General features: G+C 41.1%; 3 protein-coding genes across 4 annotated transcripts; 1 reads left to right on the top strand and 2 right to left on the bottom strand.

Moving 5' to 3' along the window:
- Positions 1-120: 120 nt before the first annotated feature.
- On the bottom strand, positions 121-2,331 carry chchd2 (coiled-coil-helix-coiled-coil-helix domain containing 2). Its single transcript, XM_019885938.1, has 4 exons — positions 2,145-2,331; positions 1,289-1,523; positions 777-951; positions 121-463 (listed from the first exon to the last, which is right to left on the bottom strand). Exons 1-4 carry the CDS (start codon positions 2,192-2,194, stop codon positions 453-455), a joined length of 471 nt encoding a protein of 156 aa, XP_019741497.1. The 5' UTR covers positions 2,195-2,331; the 3' UTR covers positions 121-452.
- A 185-nt stretch (positions 2,332-2,516) lies between these two features.
- On the bottom strand, positions 2,517-5,221 carry LOC109525439 (protein FAM98B). Its single transcript, XM_019885934.1, has 8 exons — positions 5,082-5,221; positions 4,793-4,899; positions 4,402-4,527; positions 4,013-4,263; positions 3,843-3,923; positions 3,620-3,736; positions 3,002-3,148; positions 2,517-2,920 (listed from the first exon to the last, which is right to left on the bottom strand). The coding sequence occupies exons 1-8, from the start codon at positions 5,123-5,125 to the stop codon at positions 2,771-2,773; spliced, it is 1,023 nt and encodes a 340-aa protein (XP_019741493.1). The 5' UTR covers positions 5,126-5,221; the 3' UTR covers positions 2,517-2,770.
- A 1,112-nt stretch (positions 5,222-6,333) lies between these two features.
- LOC109525512 (BICD family-like cargo adapter 1) lies at positions 6,334-16,084 on the top strand. 2 transcript variants are annotated; one of them, XM_019886060.1, is made up of 9 exons: positions 6,336-6,663; positions 7,283-7,498; positions 11,318-11,437; positions 12,015-12,161; positions 12,290-12,460; positions 12,660-12,815; positions 13,520-13,632; positions 14,207-14,327; positions 15,223-16,084. In XM_019886060.1, exons 1-9 carry the CDS (start codon positions 6,418-6,420, stop codon positions 15,430-15,432), a joined length of 1,500 nt encoding a protein of 499 aa, XP_019741619.1. In that variant the 5' UTR covers positions 6,336-6,417; the 3' UTR covers positions 15,433-16,084. The 2 variants fall into 2 exon arrangements, with proteins under 2 accessions (XP_019741620.1, XP_019741619.1); XM_019886061.1 differs by lacking the exon at positions 12,660-12,815 and having other exon boundaries at positions 6,334-6,663.
- Positions 16,085-17,000: the final 916 nt, after the last annotated feature.

Here is a 17,000-nt window from a genome sequence, read left to right as displayed (position 1 = left end):
TGTCATAGACGTGCGGTTGTACTACCGGTACGTACAGAGTTTGTTTCCAGTGACATTAAACACATTCAGTTTTAGTGTAATGCCATGTATGACCATTATGACAGACAAAATGTTGGAATCTTGGTTTTTGTCTTCATGATCCGAATGCTTTAATGTTTTTATTTCAAGCAGCAAGTTTTTGCAAGCAATCAGAGGTGGTATCGCTCAACAATAGAGAAATATCTAGCACTGCAAATAATGAAAATGCAACCAAAACAAACTCAAAAAAGCAACATATATATCAACATGTGACTACAAGCTCTTCTGCAGTCTCTACTGATTGAATTGACCGATATTTGTCTGAAGATGATAAACTGTTGAATAGAAGTACATTTCTCAGGTCTCTTGAATTAATTAATTTCCGGCAATAGTGAGTCTATGGTCTCCTCCGCTTCAAGGTTTCTGGATCCAATTCAAGATAGCCCTGTTGGATGAACAAAAAGTTTTTAGATAATTAACCAACACAATTTCTATGAAGCAATACGAAAATTCTAATCAACCTCTTGAGCACTTAAAGGTCAACATATTGCATCAGATGAGGACTACATCACACAGCCATGCTGTAAATGTGGTATGTACCAGACAACTTTCAAAAATATTTAGTCATACAGTCATGGCAAAAAACATGGCCCCCTCAGTGCTTCTGTCAGAGAATGCGCCAATTCTTCCAGAAAATGGCACAGACATATAAGAAGCTACTTTTCCTCATACAAAAAACTGTGTGCTTTCATACTTACCATTAGCAAACTTGCACTGTTTGAGCACCTCGCTGAAGCCCTCACAGAGTTTAAGATCACTTTGTGATTGAGCGCAGTCAATAAACTGTTTGAGCTCGTAGGAACAGGCTTGCTGCGGGGTATTTTGCTGCATGTAGGGGGACTGTGATTGGTATGGCTGGGCCTGGTGGGGCTCCTAACACACACAAGGCAGATGATTACAACCATTCAAGAGCATTCATCTGGGTTAATGTTATTTACGTTGAGGGTATTCCGACAACTGAGTGAATTTCTGAAACATCATCAAGAAGTATATACAAAACTTTGAGCTTTAAGCTTTTAGCACTTGTCCTTTGTAATGTATGACAAACAATTGCATGATTGCATGTAGCTGCCCATTTAAAGAAGTCCTAATACAAGAGTTGCACCAAATGTTTTATCTTTACAGCAATAATACAAATAAAAAAACCTACATCTATTACACTAAATACTCTGACCTTTAATTATAAATGGATAAAGGGTTGTTTATTAACCTGGTATGTGACATCAGGCCGTGCAGGCTCTGAGCTACCCCCACTGAAGGCTCCTGTCATCGCATGGCCGAGAGTGTGTCCGACCGCAGAACCAACGGCTACCCCGGCAGCGGTTGTAGCCATCTGGGCAAACATACCAGGCTGCCTGGGTGCTGCCGCTGGAGCAGCCATAGCGGTCGGAGGTGCATGCACTGGTACAGGTGCATGAGACGGAGGGGGCGGCGGAGGTGCCCGGCTGAAAACAGAGTCACACAAAAGGTCAAACATTGGCACCATAAGTGTGTTTTGTAACAACAACAACTGACTTGATGATAAAAACCTAAGAAAATGCAGAGTGTACCAAAGAACTCATTCTGTGTTCAATTTAAATAATTTGTACAGGTTTTTAACAGAGCTAGTTAAAAGTTGCTTCTTAAATTCCATACGAATAAGGTTTGCTATAACCTACCTAATTAAGTCAAGCGATATTACCCAGTGACTGCCTTAATCAGACATCTTATGCAACATAACCCAGATCGCCACTACGTGTTTGATTTTCTTGTAATAGGAGAAGAATAACGTTAAATTGAAAGGCTTTTATAATGGACTATTATTTGAGCAGCGTCACGATTTGGTTATGTGGTGTAGTCAACGACATGACCTTGAAGCAATAACTACAACTTGACGAAGCGTGCCAAAAACCCACACAATTTTTAAAATTTTGAGTCACACTTACAATTGTAATTGAAACACTTTGTGTTAGAAGTAATTTTCTTTCGCTTCCTCAGTCCAACATGCATTGAGAAGGACACGTTAGCATTAGCGCAAACGTCGTCACGTTGCTGAACAATTCATTACCGTAACATTCAAACGTTACCTTGCTGGAGAAGGCATCCTCGATGTTCGGCTTCTACTTCCTCTTGGCATGGTGTCAAAATACACAACTTATTATTTACAATATTTTGTCGTGGAAGATCTCCGATGTAATTTGGCGACTGGTCTTCAGCTAACGCTTTTATCGGGCGACCTTTAGCTGTTCCGGAAATTTCTGTGCGTTACATCATTTATCTCCGGGTAACTTCCGGCAAGTCGTTTTCGTCACAATTTTTTTTAAAATTATTGTTAGTTTCAAGGTTTGTTAAGTAACTTACTCGTGTATTTTTTTTCTATTGTACGGTATTCATCCTCCAAGTTAAATATACACTAGATATGAAAACGTTGATAAATCACAACAAACGTCAAAATTTTGAATAATCTTTAATTAGCATTTGTGAAAATATAAGAAATACAAAATCAATTATTATTCCCATGTATACCCCCGAAAAGATTACAAAGCATATTGGGTCATATATCTTCACACTACAGGAAGTGAAATCCTGGTTTAAAAAAAAAGAAGACGAAAGAGTGCAAATGCATACTATAATTTAGAATGAACTCCAAATAATTATTAATGTGATTTTTTTTCCCCTGAAAAAACATGAGTAAAGCTTGAGGGGGCGCCTGCTAATCCCTTTTCCCCTTTCTCTTTTTATTTGGATTTTTATGCCACTGATTGCGTCCACCATGTCCCGATCTTCGCTCAGCCCAGGCAGGCATAGGTGCCTCCATTTCTCCTGGTCGTCCTCCTCTGTCTGGTACATGGCCCATCATTTTCTAGTCACAGAGAAGAATTATCTACCTGTGAAGTTTCATTTACAATTAAAAAGCAGACTTCAGAGCAGGTTACTGTTTTACCTTGTAGACATTTGTGCTGGTTCCAGCTTTGATTGGCTCAATGCAGGATTGGTCCTCTCTGGTAGCCAGGAGAAGTGGGAGAGACACTCTGGACGAAACTGCGATGGATGCCAGGGGAGGGACTGAGGTGACTGCTTTATGACGCTCCTGTGTAGAAGAAGTAATACTGCCATCTGATCGAAAGATTCAGTATTGTACTTTATAAAAACACACAGCAATAAAGAAATAATATGGAAAGAATTTTAACAGTTTGTACATCATGATTTCATGCTTTTTCTGTAATTCATTGCACTACTCATTCTGATGTGCACACATTGGCCATCAGGGGGCAGTATATTATATACAGACAGCAATAACATCAACGATAGTTTCATTAGCCCATTTGGTATTTTGCATTGTGTGTTGGCATTAAACGGGCAGAATTTCATAACGCAAACTATATGTCTGCTGTGAAGTTTGCTGCCACCATCTAGCGCTTGTAACCTCACATTTTTGCTCACAACTGAAGGCAAAAAAATTGGCTGAATAACAGCCCTTATCTTGAAAAACTCCAAAGTCATGTCAATTGTAAGTTGAGGTAACAATGTATTTTTTTAATTGTGCTCACGACATTCCTACCTTTTGCTTTTCTCCCCAGGCAAATGACTCAAGTGAAACCTGAAAGCGTTTCAGCATCATTTGCTGTCGACAGCCATAGTCATCGGTCAGAACTCGATTTATCTTTTCCAGTTGCCTCTAAGGAATCAAGACATTCAGTAAAAAATGAAATTGGAAGTTGAATTACAGGGACAAATTTATTGGAGTCAAGTGTAATACACTGCAGAATGTACAAACATCATACCCACTGCTCTGTAGTGAGGACAGCGTGTAGCAGAGGCTTTGTCATGGCTTCACCAGGAAGACAAGCAATTCTCGACTCCACCTGCATTATAGGAAATAAAACTACAGTATTACATATCTTTGCAGTCTGTAACGGCTCACATGAAGCATGTCCTCTGCAAACCAGCTCACCTCATGCAGCACATCAGGATATTGAGAGGATGTATCCATGTTAAGAGCGTGAAGCAGTAATATCCACTCCGCCTGTATCTCAGCTGTCCTTTGGTTATTGGCTGCATCATTGTCTTCATGTTCCGGACAAAATACTGACATTTCCTCCACTCTTTGCTCTTTTGCATCCTCTTCTCTGGCGGATTTATCGTCAGAATGTAGCTCTTTATATTTGATTATGTGCGCCGCTTGCAATTCTGACACAAGGAACTCTGCAGGGTTTCAAGCAACATTTTAGAGGTTTCTGACACAATATCAAACTTTTGGGGCAGGATATCTTCAAAACCATGCATAATTCAAACAACCGCTACAATCTTACAGGAAAAAAAACAACATTTCTTGTTTCTCACCAGTGATTCTGGAGAGGATGGAAGGCTCCAGCATCTCTGATGTCAGCCCAGTGAGAGGAGATTTTAAGTCGGACAGGATAGTTCTTAGCTCTCTCACTAACAAGACGTTACCTCTCCCACCCGAGTCTGCAGTAAGCAAACAACATTTTGACTGAACACATTTGGGAGTTGAAAAATTAACATTTTGAAGTACACTGAGGGAACACTTGCAGTAATATGGCTCATTTATTATCATCACAGTCATTTACGATCCATCAATCCTTTTTTGTTTTTTAGGAATGAAACCTTTGCCTGGGTTTTGGGTCCTACTATGCCACTTAAATATCATAACTGTAGAGGAGTGAATTAAAGAGTGGGTAGAAATTACTTTAATTGTACTGTACATTCATACCTTGAAGCTCTGGGCACAGACGCTTCAGCTGGGATGTAAGCCAGTCGAGCAGTGGGCATGGAAGTTCATCACATGTACATCTCGACAAACAGTAACCGCTCTGGTACCTGTTCAATAAATAATAATCAGAGGACAATAAATATATGCGTTATTCGACAGGAAATCATGAAAAATGAAACACATTTAAAAAACAAGCTCGGGTTGCGCCTGTGTGAACGTTGTACGATTAAGAGCAACGAGGAGTAACAGGACCGCTCACAAAACACAACGGCAGTTAAATATCACTTACCCTAACGTTTTAATTACAGAAATAATACCAACACTCCTGTCCATTTTTACCTACACTGGTACAAATTGAGAACTGAATTTGACGCGCAAACACTGAAACATGTTTTGAGTTCTGACGTCGACTTCCCTCACTTCCTGGATAACAAGTAGGTTGCACATTGCCACCTACTGCCCGGAGAGTGAACTGACCGGAGAAACAGTCGTTCGGACAGCGGCGACGCCGACAGGAGCTGTTATCTCTCTCTCTCTCTCTCTCTCTCTCTCTCTCTCTTCTCTCTCTCTCTCTCTCTCTCTCTCTCTCTCTCTCTCTCTCTGTCTCTGTGTGTGTGCGCTGAGAAAATGGATGGAAAAGATGTTCTTCGTCTGTGTGTTTGTGTTTGCTTGCTCCCCCCTGGGACCACCGCCATATGTTGATGCTTTCGTCCCAGAGAAAACAAAGCTGTACCACGCGTCAGGATGCGCTGCCGTTTCTTCCCTGATATTGCCACTGTCTCAATAAAATGCCCTGGGGGCCGACCTCTGACCCTTGGCAGCAAGCCAAACAATGCAAGGAGACGCTCTCCTCCACTTGGCAGCCTTGATCAGGTGGGGAGAGGCTTTGTGACTACTTGTTGGGTGCATTCACTGAGACTATGGGAACTCTGACACATTTATTTGAATTGGCTAAACCTCTTCTATTTGTTCTCATTATTATTATTATTATTATTATTATTATTATTATTATTATTATTATTATTCGTGAGCAAAAGACGGTTAGACCCAGAACTGGTTGTTAGTGTGCCGCAAACAAACAAATCAACCATTCACACTTCTGGACAAGTTTAGACTACAAAAAAAATAATAAAATCCTGTTAATCATCACAAGCACATGGACAACATGCAAACTCCACACGACTGCCTGCCTGAGCTGAGATCTGAAACCGAGAACTCTCGATTGTGAGACCGACCTGCTAACCAGCCATTACTGTACTCTTATTCTTGTTATTCTTTTTATTATTATTTGTGCAAAGTACAAACTTCTCAAGAGGATGCAATCACAATAATAAATTGCTGAATTATGGTCAACTTAACCATAATTTAACAATTTATTATTGTGATGAGAGAGTTTTTTAAAATTGAGCTTGTTTATTTAATTATTCAACGTGCAGCCGGAATGGACGCTAACCGTTGCCAGGTGATACAGTCGGACGCCCTGCGCAAACAGACAGCTGCAGTGCCCCCCCTGCAACACCATCCACCCTCCTCCCGCCCTACATAAGTACAGCACAACCAGGTGTCATGGAGCACATTATGTGCTGCGTTCACATACGCTACTTTGGAGTAAGCGATAAGGAATAATGAATCGGCCGTACGCGTGGGGCTTCCCGGCCAAGCAAATTGGCCTGGAGGAGGACTTCTTCATCGACTACGGCGAGGAGGAAATAGTCGATTACCAAGACCCCGGTCATCTTGTGACCGCTTTGAAACAAAAGGAGGAAGAGGTTATTTTGGCTGCCCAGCTGGGGAATGCTTTGCTCCTGGAAAATCGTCAACTCAAAGAGCAGAGCGTCAAACTACATGAGAACTACGCAGAAAAGTTGGAGGTAAGACTTTTTAAAAGTGAAAGACCAAATTTGTGCGTAGAGTTGTTTGGTTTTGGAGCGCTTACTTAATTTGGGCGGTGGGCAGTAAATAAAAGTAAAAGCGTCAGTGTTACTCCGGGTAACGTGATTCCGCAGATTTGTTTTTTTTTGCTCTTACTAGCATCGAATAATAGGTGTGTTTGTTAGTTAGTGTGGTTATCTTTGGTTGCCCAATTGAGCGATACGAGAGGGGCTGAAGTAAATTAAAATGAGGAACAATTTATTGCAACCTCAACAACAATATCTTGTCAGTCTGTCTGAACTCTTGAGAGATATTTTGGATTCAAATGCTGAAACAGAAAATTTGCTCAAAAATGTAGCAAGTTAAATGAATCCAAGTTTTTAAACTGTGAGTGAATAATAGAGGACACGGTTTGATGTGGGCACCAGTGTTGTTTCACTTTCAGTGTCCGTGGCTTCTGAAGTCCAAAATCGCTTTCTCGACTTGAATGAAAAATCCAGTTCATCAGCAGTGAATCAAGACTTATATATTTTTTGGTATTTATTAAAATTGAGTTGACATGTTTATGATTCATGTGGTGTTTCTGTCCCCTCACGTCACCTTCCACCCCTCACGTAGGAGCTGGAACAGAGCAATCATGAGCTACGCTTGAAGCTGGAAAACTGCCGATCTCAGTGGGAGAGTCAGGTGGGTTACCTGGAAAGGGATTCCAGGGAATTGAGTGCTCAGGTGCAGCAGCTCACTCGGGCCTTGTGCCAGGCTGAGAAGGACAAGATCCAAGCCCAGATGGATTACAGTGAGAACACACAGCGACTGAAGGAGAAGCTCAACACTGTGAGTCCAGCACCCCCCCCCCCACACACACACACACACACTGCACACACACTGGTCAGGCTGCATGTGAGAATAATTGACCTGTGTCTGTTTGAAAGGCCGTCAAGGTGATCAACTAACAACAGCTCCAAAGCAGATAAGACAAGCACCGATCCAGTACACCTCATGTACTGATACCATGTTCTTTATAGGTCTCTCGGGTATCAGTCTGACACACAAGGCCATGCACACAGCCTCAGTTTTTGTGCTCTCACACAAGTAAAGCAATGTGTGTTTTCATTTAAACAGCAGAGATAGGTTAAACACCCACAATTTAATTGAAGACTCGAAGTTGTGTAGTATCATACTGTAGCAGGTTTTGGTAGCAGGTAACATTGTTCGACTTGAGCTGGATTTGTTTTTCATGCAATCATATGACCTAATGGAAAAATATCCGTAGCGGTAGCTGATTCATCATCATTTGCGGTCAGTCAAACATTAATAGTTAGATGCGAAGGAAGCAGTGTTTATTGTCATCAGAATTGAAGCAGTGACGTATTCAAAGATATCTTATCACCTGATATACAAAGTTAGTTGCTGATTGGAATTTGTGGTCCTAAGAAGGAAGTGTAGAGATGTGTCACATTTGTGGTTAAAGAGAAGTTTCTTGTGCAGTAGAAAAAGAATACTGTAATCATTTAGTTCCTGCTCAGTTAAAAATGAATCCAAAACAACACTCCCCTCCCATGTGTGTCAAGGTCCACAGAAAACCGGAATGTGAATGTGATGCCTTTCCATCTGAGGGCTCGCTGTGGAGACTAGAGCCCCTTGAAGTGCAGGAAAAAGCCAATTTAGATTAAAAAAAAAACAAAAACAAAAAAAAACAGAGGCTGTTGAAAGGCAAAGTGAAGAAACAGTTTTATTTAACTTCAGCTATGTTGTAAAAGTTCTAGGATGGGGAAAGTGTGAGGAGGAATCCTAATGTCTGATGACAACTCTTCACCTGATTTAGTGTTAAGTGCTTCGGCTGGGCTTTTGGTGAGTACAGTATACACTGAAGTAGTTTTGTGTGTAAAGTTAGGCCACGCCCATTTCATAAGAACAGCATAAAGCAAACAGGATGGAAATTTGTGTTGGGTTGTTGACGGAATTGTCGATTCGATTGTGTTACAATAAAGAAATAACGTTGCCAAACATACATTTCCGAGTTCTTTGTATTTTGTTTACAGGAGGTAATTTTTGTTCTGTGTGGACCACTTGAGTGGAGTGGATTTGTGTGGCTTGTGTAGAGGGAGCAACAAAACAGATGTGAACAGGAAAGCTTTGCTATACCGTTGGGGAAATGTTGGTATGAAAACAATGTGTCACGTCGTGACTGTTTAGATAGTTGCCCAAGTTCGCAGTAAGTTTGCCCTCAAGTCTTGTTCACTGTGCTCTCTTACCTGTTGCAGGAGAATTAATCTTCGAATGCACCTGTCTTTGCAGGCTTTGCGATTATTAATTACATTTTGCTAAGCATTTTTGATTTTTTTTTGGTGTGACCCATTTGCTTCACATAAGAATATTGGCAGACTGCAAAAGAAGTAACAGAACACAATACTGTACACTCTAACATTGGCACACTAAACTAAGGTTGTGCAGTCTAATCTCGGAGTTATGTTTCATTTGAAGTTTGTACTTACTGTCTTTGTTTGCTGATCATACATGAATGACCATTTGTTTTTATATTACTCTGAGAAATTATTAACTTTATTATTGCATAAGTATATAGTGCAGGACATTTTCTTATCGTTGATGTTGAGTCCTACACACACACACACGCTAATATCTATCTAGCTGTTATATATATATTCTCCTAATTTAATTCGCAATGGAGAATTAAATTTGGACAGGATGTATATATATATATATTCTCCTAATTTAATTCGCAATGAAGAATTAAATTAGGACAGGATGCCCAAAATACGGCCCGGGGGCCATTTACGTCACGCTGCCCATTCTTTAGTGTCCTGCAGCATAAAATTCACAAATGACATGGCTTGTATTGTATGCCTGCTTAGTACTATGTACTGTGACTTGGTGGTGAGTTAGGAGAAGAGAAGAAGAAGAAGAAGAAATTCTTTCTCATCATTTTCCACAAATCACTAAAAGTGTAACAAAATGTTATTCGTAACACCCAGATGAATAAATAGAATTCAGTCACAGTAGCAAATCGTGTGAATCGCGTTTGCTTGCTCCGTTTTCTGCTCCGTGTCAAGGTCAGCGAAGTACATCTTGTTTTAGCTCTGAATGTGGCGATTCTGCTTCTGCTCTTCACCTGCCCATTTTCCTCCCGTTTTCATAGAAAATCCAGAGTGAATGTTGATTAGGTTTTTTTTTCGTTACAAATGTTTCGTTGGCTGTTTTTGATAGATCCCAAGAGCAAACAGCCCATCATCCCGAGGGAAAGCCATCCTCTCTATGCACTCCCCCAGGGACTTGGCTCTAGCTTGGCTTGTCATCTGCCCTATACTGTTCGCTCCTCTTGTGGACTTGGGATGGCCTGGGGGTCGGGGGGCCATTTGAGGGGATATCATCTCAGTCTTTGTGTTTCTAACAAATAGAGCGTTCTGCTTCCACTTGTGTCTCTGCTTATTCTCAGCGGGTCGCTGCCTCCATTGTGAGAGGGGTCCGTGTTGATGAGACCAGCCGGTAATTAAGGCATCTCCAGGAATCAGGCTTCTCGTCCTCATTGTGCGCCTGCACACAGTTAGGCTTTGCTTTTGTTCACGTTGTGCTAAATTTTACTACACACGTACACACTCGCGACTCCCTCATTTCCTATTTACACGCCTTCAGACACGCACACTCAACCTATGCCGCCCCCCCCCGATCCCGATCCCGATCCCGATGCACAACGTTTGAAATGTCTGCCACGTTGTTTTTGAACATGATGTCACTTACGAGACCAATAAGTTCTCTGCTCCATCTGGCGAATGGCACACTTTGAAGCTCGTATTATCTGGCCATTGGGGGACCTGACAGCGAACCCTACAAACTGCTCCATGAGTTAGGTAAACAAAGGGTCCCAGACTTGAGGAAACTGCTGAAGACAGGCCAAAGGGTTGTCACATTTATTTGGGCTTTGGACTCCAACAGTAGCACCGCAAAGGCGTTAAGTTGATTTTTTTGTTATTGTTGTACCTCTTACACTTATATATTTGGGCTTTGGACTCCAACAGTAGCACCGCAAATGCGTTAAGTTGATTTTGTTGTTGTACCTCTTACACTTATGTTCTTCCCTGTGTTTTTGTGTTCATGTTTTATTTTTCTCACCACATCATTCATCCATCCTGACATCCATTTTTAACATGGAGCTGTTGTTCTTTTGTTGCTGCAGCGGGGGAACTTAGTGTCTTTCTTGCTGTAAAAAAAAAAAAACGTAAACATCTGGGAACAACATAACTACTCGATTGTGTTGTGGAATGCAAGCACACAAAGACCTAGGAGCAGGAAATAGTGTTGGAATATATATACATTTCTGTTGACTTCTAAATGAACATTGAGGGCGCCCGACACCGAGAAGAATAACCCAACATGATCCCCAGATTTCAAAGGAAAATAACGGCGAACGGAAAGAGTCGAGGAGTACAATACATTCTTTATTAATATACTACTTCTGCACTTCCGGTAGGTTTAGAGGCTCACGTACAGATCGATGTATTGGCGACATTCAGGTGTTTTTAGTTTGGAGATTGTGGCCTTTTTAATCCCTTCCTTCATGTTCCAAATCCTAAAAAAAAAAAAACAAACAAACACATGATCATCTTATCTACAGTAAGTACCGCATACTGTTTGCAGGCAGCGGAGGTGGAGAGGGTGATGTCCAGTGAGGTGCAGACTCTTAAACAAGATCTGAAAAAAAACACAAACCAGAACCGGCCTCAGGATGAGGAGGTGATTAGCGCCATGAGAGAGCAGGTAAGCAAACATCATATGAGACCATTTTTGAAATAGTGGTTTGATCAAGTTTCTTTTAACATGTACTGTGCATCAGTGCTTTGGGCTAAAAAAACACTAGACTCAACTCATCAGTCCAATGCAAGATACTCCAAATATTGTTGGTATTAGGTATTGAAGTGAAATTGGATCCCAGATTTCACACAGGGTGCGTACATTTGTGACTACATTTGAGACAGGATCATTATTTCAGTATGCATCGTTTAAAAAAAAAAAAAAAAACACTCCGCCATATGTTTATGTCCAACATTGATGTTTTTTTTTGTTGTTTATTAAAAAATAAAGTTGTACCATTTGAAAACTGAAAGTGAAAGTGCCCAGCTTTTTTCCACAGCAATTCCCCATCTGACCAAATATCCCCAAAAAGTGTCCAGAAATTTACTAAAACCTTTCTGCCCCTTTGGAATCCCATGTTCCCTCTACGAACACAAAAATCACACCGGTAGTTTTTGAAAACTCCCGTTGACGTCTTTAGTGATTAAAATAACTCTCAGTTAGGAGTATCTTAAGTTCTGTTTGTGGGTGTCTTTTTGTCCAGGTGCTCCGCCTGACGCAAAGGGAACAGGCGCTGGAGGAGCGTTTGGAGAGTGTTTGTCAGGAGAATGCTGAGCTCAGAGCCAACTTAGCCTCTTTGAATGCACGTCTGGCTATGCATGACCAGCTCAACCAACAACATAATCAACGGGTAGGCGCGCACAGTTTAAAAAAAAGATCCAAATAGCCTTGAGTCTAAAAGTGTGGCCCTATTACATCCATCCATCCATTCCTTGATCTCATGTGTGCTGTTTTTTTTTTTTTTTTTTTTTTTTCCAGCTCACGGAAGCATTACAGGAGCTGGAGGTGGCGCAAGGTCGCTCACAGCAGCTTCAAGCACAGGTGGAGGAGCTCGAAGAGCAAGTCTCCCTTCAAGAACCCAAGAGCCTTGGCGATGTGTCCCTACTTTCTGAATTGGACACGGCTGACCTAGGAGTCAGTAAAGAAGAGGTAACAAAAGATCCAAACTGAGTGGTGAATTTTTTGTTTTTCATTAGCTGGAAAAAAAAATCTGTATTTCTTTTCATGCATTGAATCCGTACGACATACGAGTTCTACATTTTGAATTGAATTGATCGACTGAACTAAATGAAGTCGTCTACAATATTCAAATTTTTATTTAAGGTGCCTTTTCTTTCTTTAATTGCAGCTAACAGAAGAAATGGGGTCGATCTGTCAGCTACTGCTGCCGCTGGCCCAGAACAGCGCAACATGCGCCGATGCTGATCAAGGGGAGAGCCTAAAGAGCGTTCTGCACCAACTGAAGACCGTGGCCCAAAGTCTGGCGCAGGCCTCTGGAGCACAGGTGACAGAATGAGAAAATTATGACATTTCATCTGCTGCCCCCCCACTATCACACAGTTTTAAAAGTGAGCCAAGTATACTTGTAGACACTGCAACTTTCTTACCACTGAAGGCGCTACGGTCTTGTATAATACGAATGTTGGCTAATTATTGCAACTGATAGGTTAAATGCTGACTGATTGTGGGTGAGCTTTAACTCCATGAGCAGTGACAATTTATCTCTGTAACTAAATATGTTTTCCCGCCCCATTGTCTGCTTGGAGAAGCAAACAAATAAGCCAAAATGGCAGAATCCCTTGTCAGGAAAAGTTTGGAACAAATGTATTGCTGCCATCCGATCTTTTCATTTTTTTCCTGTATGCTCCAGGAGCTGCATCATGCTTTGTTGTCTGCTTGAATGATCGGTGTGGGAATTCAAGCGCAATGTATGGTTTAGGAGATCAAGTGACGCGGTGCTTCTGGGGAGGGTTGTAACCCAAATGGGTCTTTATGAGAGGTCTCATCTGAGTGCTCTCATTTCATACGATCTCTGCGTCACAGACGTGCGGTGCAATTGCACGATTGACACAAAAGTCGTTGGCTGTCTCTGACCCAATCGTTTATCCAAACAAAGGTGATGATGTGCTCTGATAGCGCCATGTTCTTGTCGTAAAATGACAGCAAAAATGAACAGATAAAACCCTGAACTGCTCTTTTCCCTTTCAGAAGTTCCAGCTGCAGCACGAGAATGCTGCAATGAGGCAGAAGCTGCAGAATGTCAAGGAGCAGGCGGAAGTCGCCCAACAGGCCATCAGAGACCGAGATGAGGCCATTGCCAAGTCAGTCATCCTTCATGCTGAATCTTGTTCAAACCAACGATCGTATTTGCACTGGGTGTCCGCAGAACCTTAGAAAGCCTTAAAGAGTCCTAAACTCCAAATTTAAGGCCTTATTATCCTCAATGATGTCAGTTAATCCTTTAATCCACAGTTCACGTCTTCCAAATGCCGCAAACATAATCCCCAACATTTTTATTTGTTCAATGGTCACCCTCTAAAGAATTTGAGGGTGTAATGAGTTTGGCATCACTATAAAACGTGTCATACTCATTTAAATAGTATTTAGAAGTAAAAATATGATCACAACATCTTAGACTATTATGATATAACATTGAGCCAGTAATGCCCATTCCTCATTTTGGTTCCTCAAGACCACAGATACTACAGGCTTCACTGTCTAAACCCAATCTTTTTGGACCCAAGATCGACTTTTATGTGTACAGTATGTGGGACTGATCTGGAATTTTATTTTAGTTTTTTTGATGAACTACTAGTCATTGAAAAACATATATGTCTCTATCGTGATTAAAGTCCAATGTTGAATAATTTTTATGTCCATACTGATTTGTTGCAGGAAAACCCTGATGGAGGCCGAGTTGGTCCGGAGTAAAAATGAAATGATGTCTCTGAACAACCAATTATTAGACGCTATTCAACGTAAACTGGAGCTTTCACAGGAATTGGAGGCCTGGCAGGTAACGTCTCCGTTTCTGGACTGACATGGATTCTTCTTCGGGGCTGTTTACACTGAGTCAGTAACACATTGTGATCATTTGTCATGTTACAATGGCGCTTTGGAGTCTGGAAATAGACATTTGAAGTCAAGTTCTTGACCATGACTTACTGCATGTTCAGCCTGGGCCAGTGCCACAGTCAAAACAATGATCGGGGGAGCATAGCAATGATGTAGCGTTTGTGCTTGTAATGAATGCTTATTCAACAAAGTGCACATACCGTATGCTATATCGCTACTGCGATGAACCGAACGGAGTCACATGACTCTACATGTGAAACTGAAGTATTACAGGAGCTGAGGGAAAGCGTTCACAATATTGTGTGTGTGCTTGAAGCGTTTCTTTACAGTGACATCTTGTGGTTCAGCGTTCATATTACACATTTGCCTATCGTGTGGCTGGTCTGTGTGGACAGAGATCATGTTGAGGATCAGTCAAAAATGTCTCTAAACTAGGTTTTTGGATACAGGTAATGTATGTGGTCATCTCGCTTCCGTAATAATTGTCATGCAACGGTCGAAGGTAAACATCATTCAGTGTTACCCCTTGACCGACTTCAAATACTGTAGTTCATAATCTGAATATTTGGTTGCCCCCTGACAAAAGTAGTCTTCAGTTTTTTTTTTTTTTTGTGTGGAGCTTTTCAAGTAAAAGATTATGCATCTGTTGGTCTGTCACCCATCTTAAGCACGAAACATAAAACATGAATCATAATGCGGATCGACATTCTATTTAAAATAGGGGAAAGAAAACACAGTTTCATGGATTGTTCCTTTTGCGTGTTACACCCTGTTACAGATCTTTATTTCTTCATAAAACCGTCTCATCTGCAATTCATGACTCCGCTCTTCCTCAGGACGACATCCAGATCGTCATCAACCAGCAGCTGAGGTCGCAGCAGCAGTCGGAGCAGCTTCCAAAGAAGATCACCTCACAGGGAATGTCATTCTTCCGCAAGTCCAACAAGACCGCTTTCACTTGGAGTGTAGACGCCAATCAGGACAAGGCCCAGTCCCCATGGCGGGATTGGTTAAGACGAGGCAAAGGCACATCATATAGCAAGTAAATAACTGAGGGGCTTCAAGCTACCAGCTGCTTGCTCAGGAGAATTAGTTGAAAATGATTGGATGGCGGATGTTTGATGAAAAGCAGCCATAAAGACACTCGTGATCACAGACGCTGACGATCAAATGAACAACAAAGCACATTTCAAGTCAAGCTTCCTTCCACTGTGAACAACCCTTGAACACTTTTTTTTCTCCGTTCACAGGGTGTTGCTTAAGATTGTAAATATTGTTTATTTTTGAATTATTGATGATTTTGTAAATGTCTTTGCATTGTTGCTTTATATGGTCTGTTTCAGAGAGGCAGCTGCAGGTTTTGCTGCTGTGAATTAACAAAAAAGAGGAGAGCCAGGGAATGAGGACTGAACAATGCATTTGTACTAATTATTTTATTTTCCAAGTTAGATGTCCAAGTTACATTGTCTTCTTCTCTTAGATTACCAAAAAAAAAAAGGTAAAAGTGAGAGGAAGAGTTCCAGAAAAGTAGTTGGAGAAAGTTCTTACTTTTGCACTTTATTTGGGTTTTTGTAAAAATACTGAACACATTCAATAACCATACCTTGTTCCATCATAGCATCGTTAATGTGACTACATTTGGAATGAATTCTAATTGTCATATATAATAAACCATTCTCATGTGTTTGGTCATAATGAGAGGAGGGTACGTTTTGTGAGGTTTGCTTGCATCGACGTCATACTATGGACCGTTCACGTCCTCTAGGGGGCCGATTTGCATTACACAGGTTGCAATGATGTCATGTTTTACCGAAGCTCTTCATTGCTCATCTCTGCCCAGAACATCTCTCGACAGCTGCATGGAATAACTACCGGTATTTGAATTTGAAATTTGTAAACCTGTTGACATACTTAAAGGTCCCACGTCATCAAATTCCAATTTGTGGTAACGTTTCTAAGAGCCCATGATGGGCAGGGGCCCTCAAAGAACATACAGTATTGTTGTCAACTGACTCTGTACGTGCTAGAACATAATGTTGGGTTAATCACGACACTTATGGTGGCAGGTGTGTACTGACTCCTATTTAGCTTAACCCCCCGCCCCCCCCACACACACACAAACCAAAAAAAAAAAAAAATGTCATCCAATACAGAAAAACTGACCGATTCCCCACAATGCGTCAGATGTTTTATTTCACAAACAGGCACTGACACCAGCGTTCTCTGGCATTTACAGTGTTTTTATTTACATCATTATATTTCCTAAACAAGTCAAGTTATAAGTGCATAGTCATGAGGTGAACATGAGCGGCATGACTAGAGGGAGACAAACAGAGTGACATTCAGAGGAATATTATTCCAGGAAATCTGGGGTTACATGTGTGGGTGGTGAATATTCAATAGACAGTATAGTTGGAATCGAAATACAAACAATTGCTTCAAACAATTAGGAATTGTACATTTTGTGTTTAAAAAAAAAGCATTTTGTTCTATCACAAGGGAGAACATTTAGTTTTGTTGTAAAGTAAGGAGATAGACTGTATTGTTTTTTTTCACCTATTGTAATAGTTAATATTTCATTTGAAGTGCATTGATCAGTGATTTGATCTTTGAA

Source organism: Hippocampus comes, unplaced genomic scaffold (genome assembly GCF_001891065.2).
Source record: "Hippocampus comes isolate QL1 unplaced genomic scaffold, H_comes_QL1_v1.1 scaffold29, whole genome shotgun sequence".
In the NCBI taxonomy this organism is placed as follows: Eukaryota; Metazoa; Chordata; class Actinopteri; order Syngnathiformes; family Syngnathidae; genus Hippocampus; species Hippocampus comes.
The sequence above is the reverse complement of the archived record's forward strand: the minus strand, read 5'-3'. Positions and strand labels throughout refer to the sequence as shown.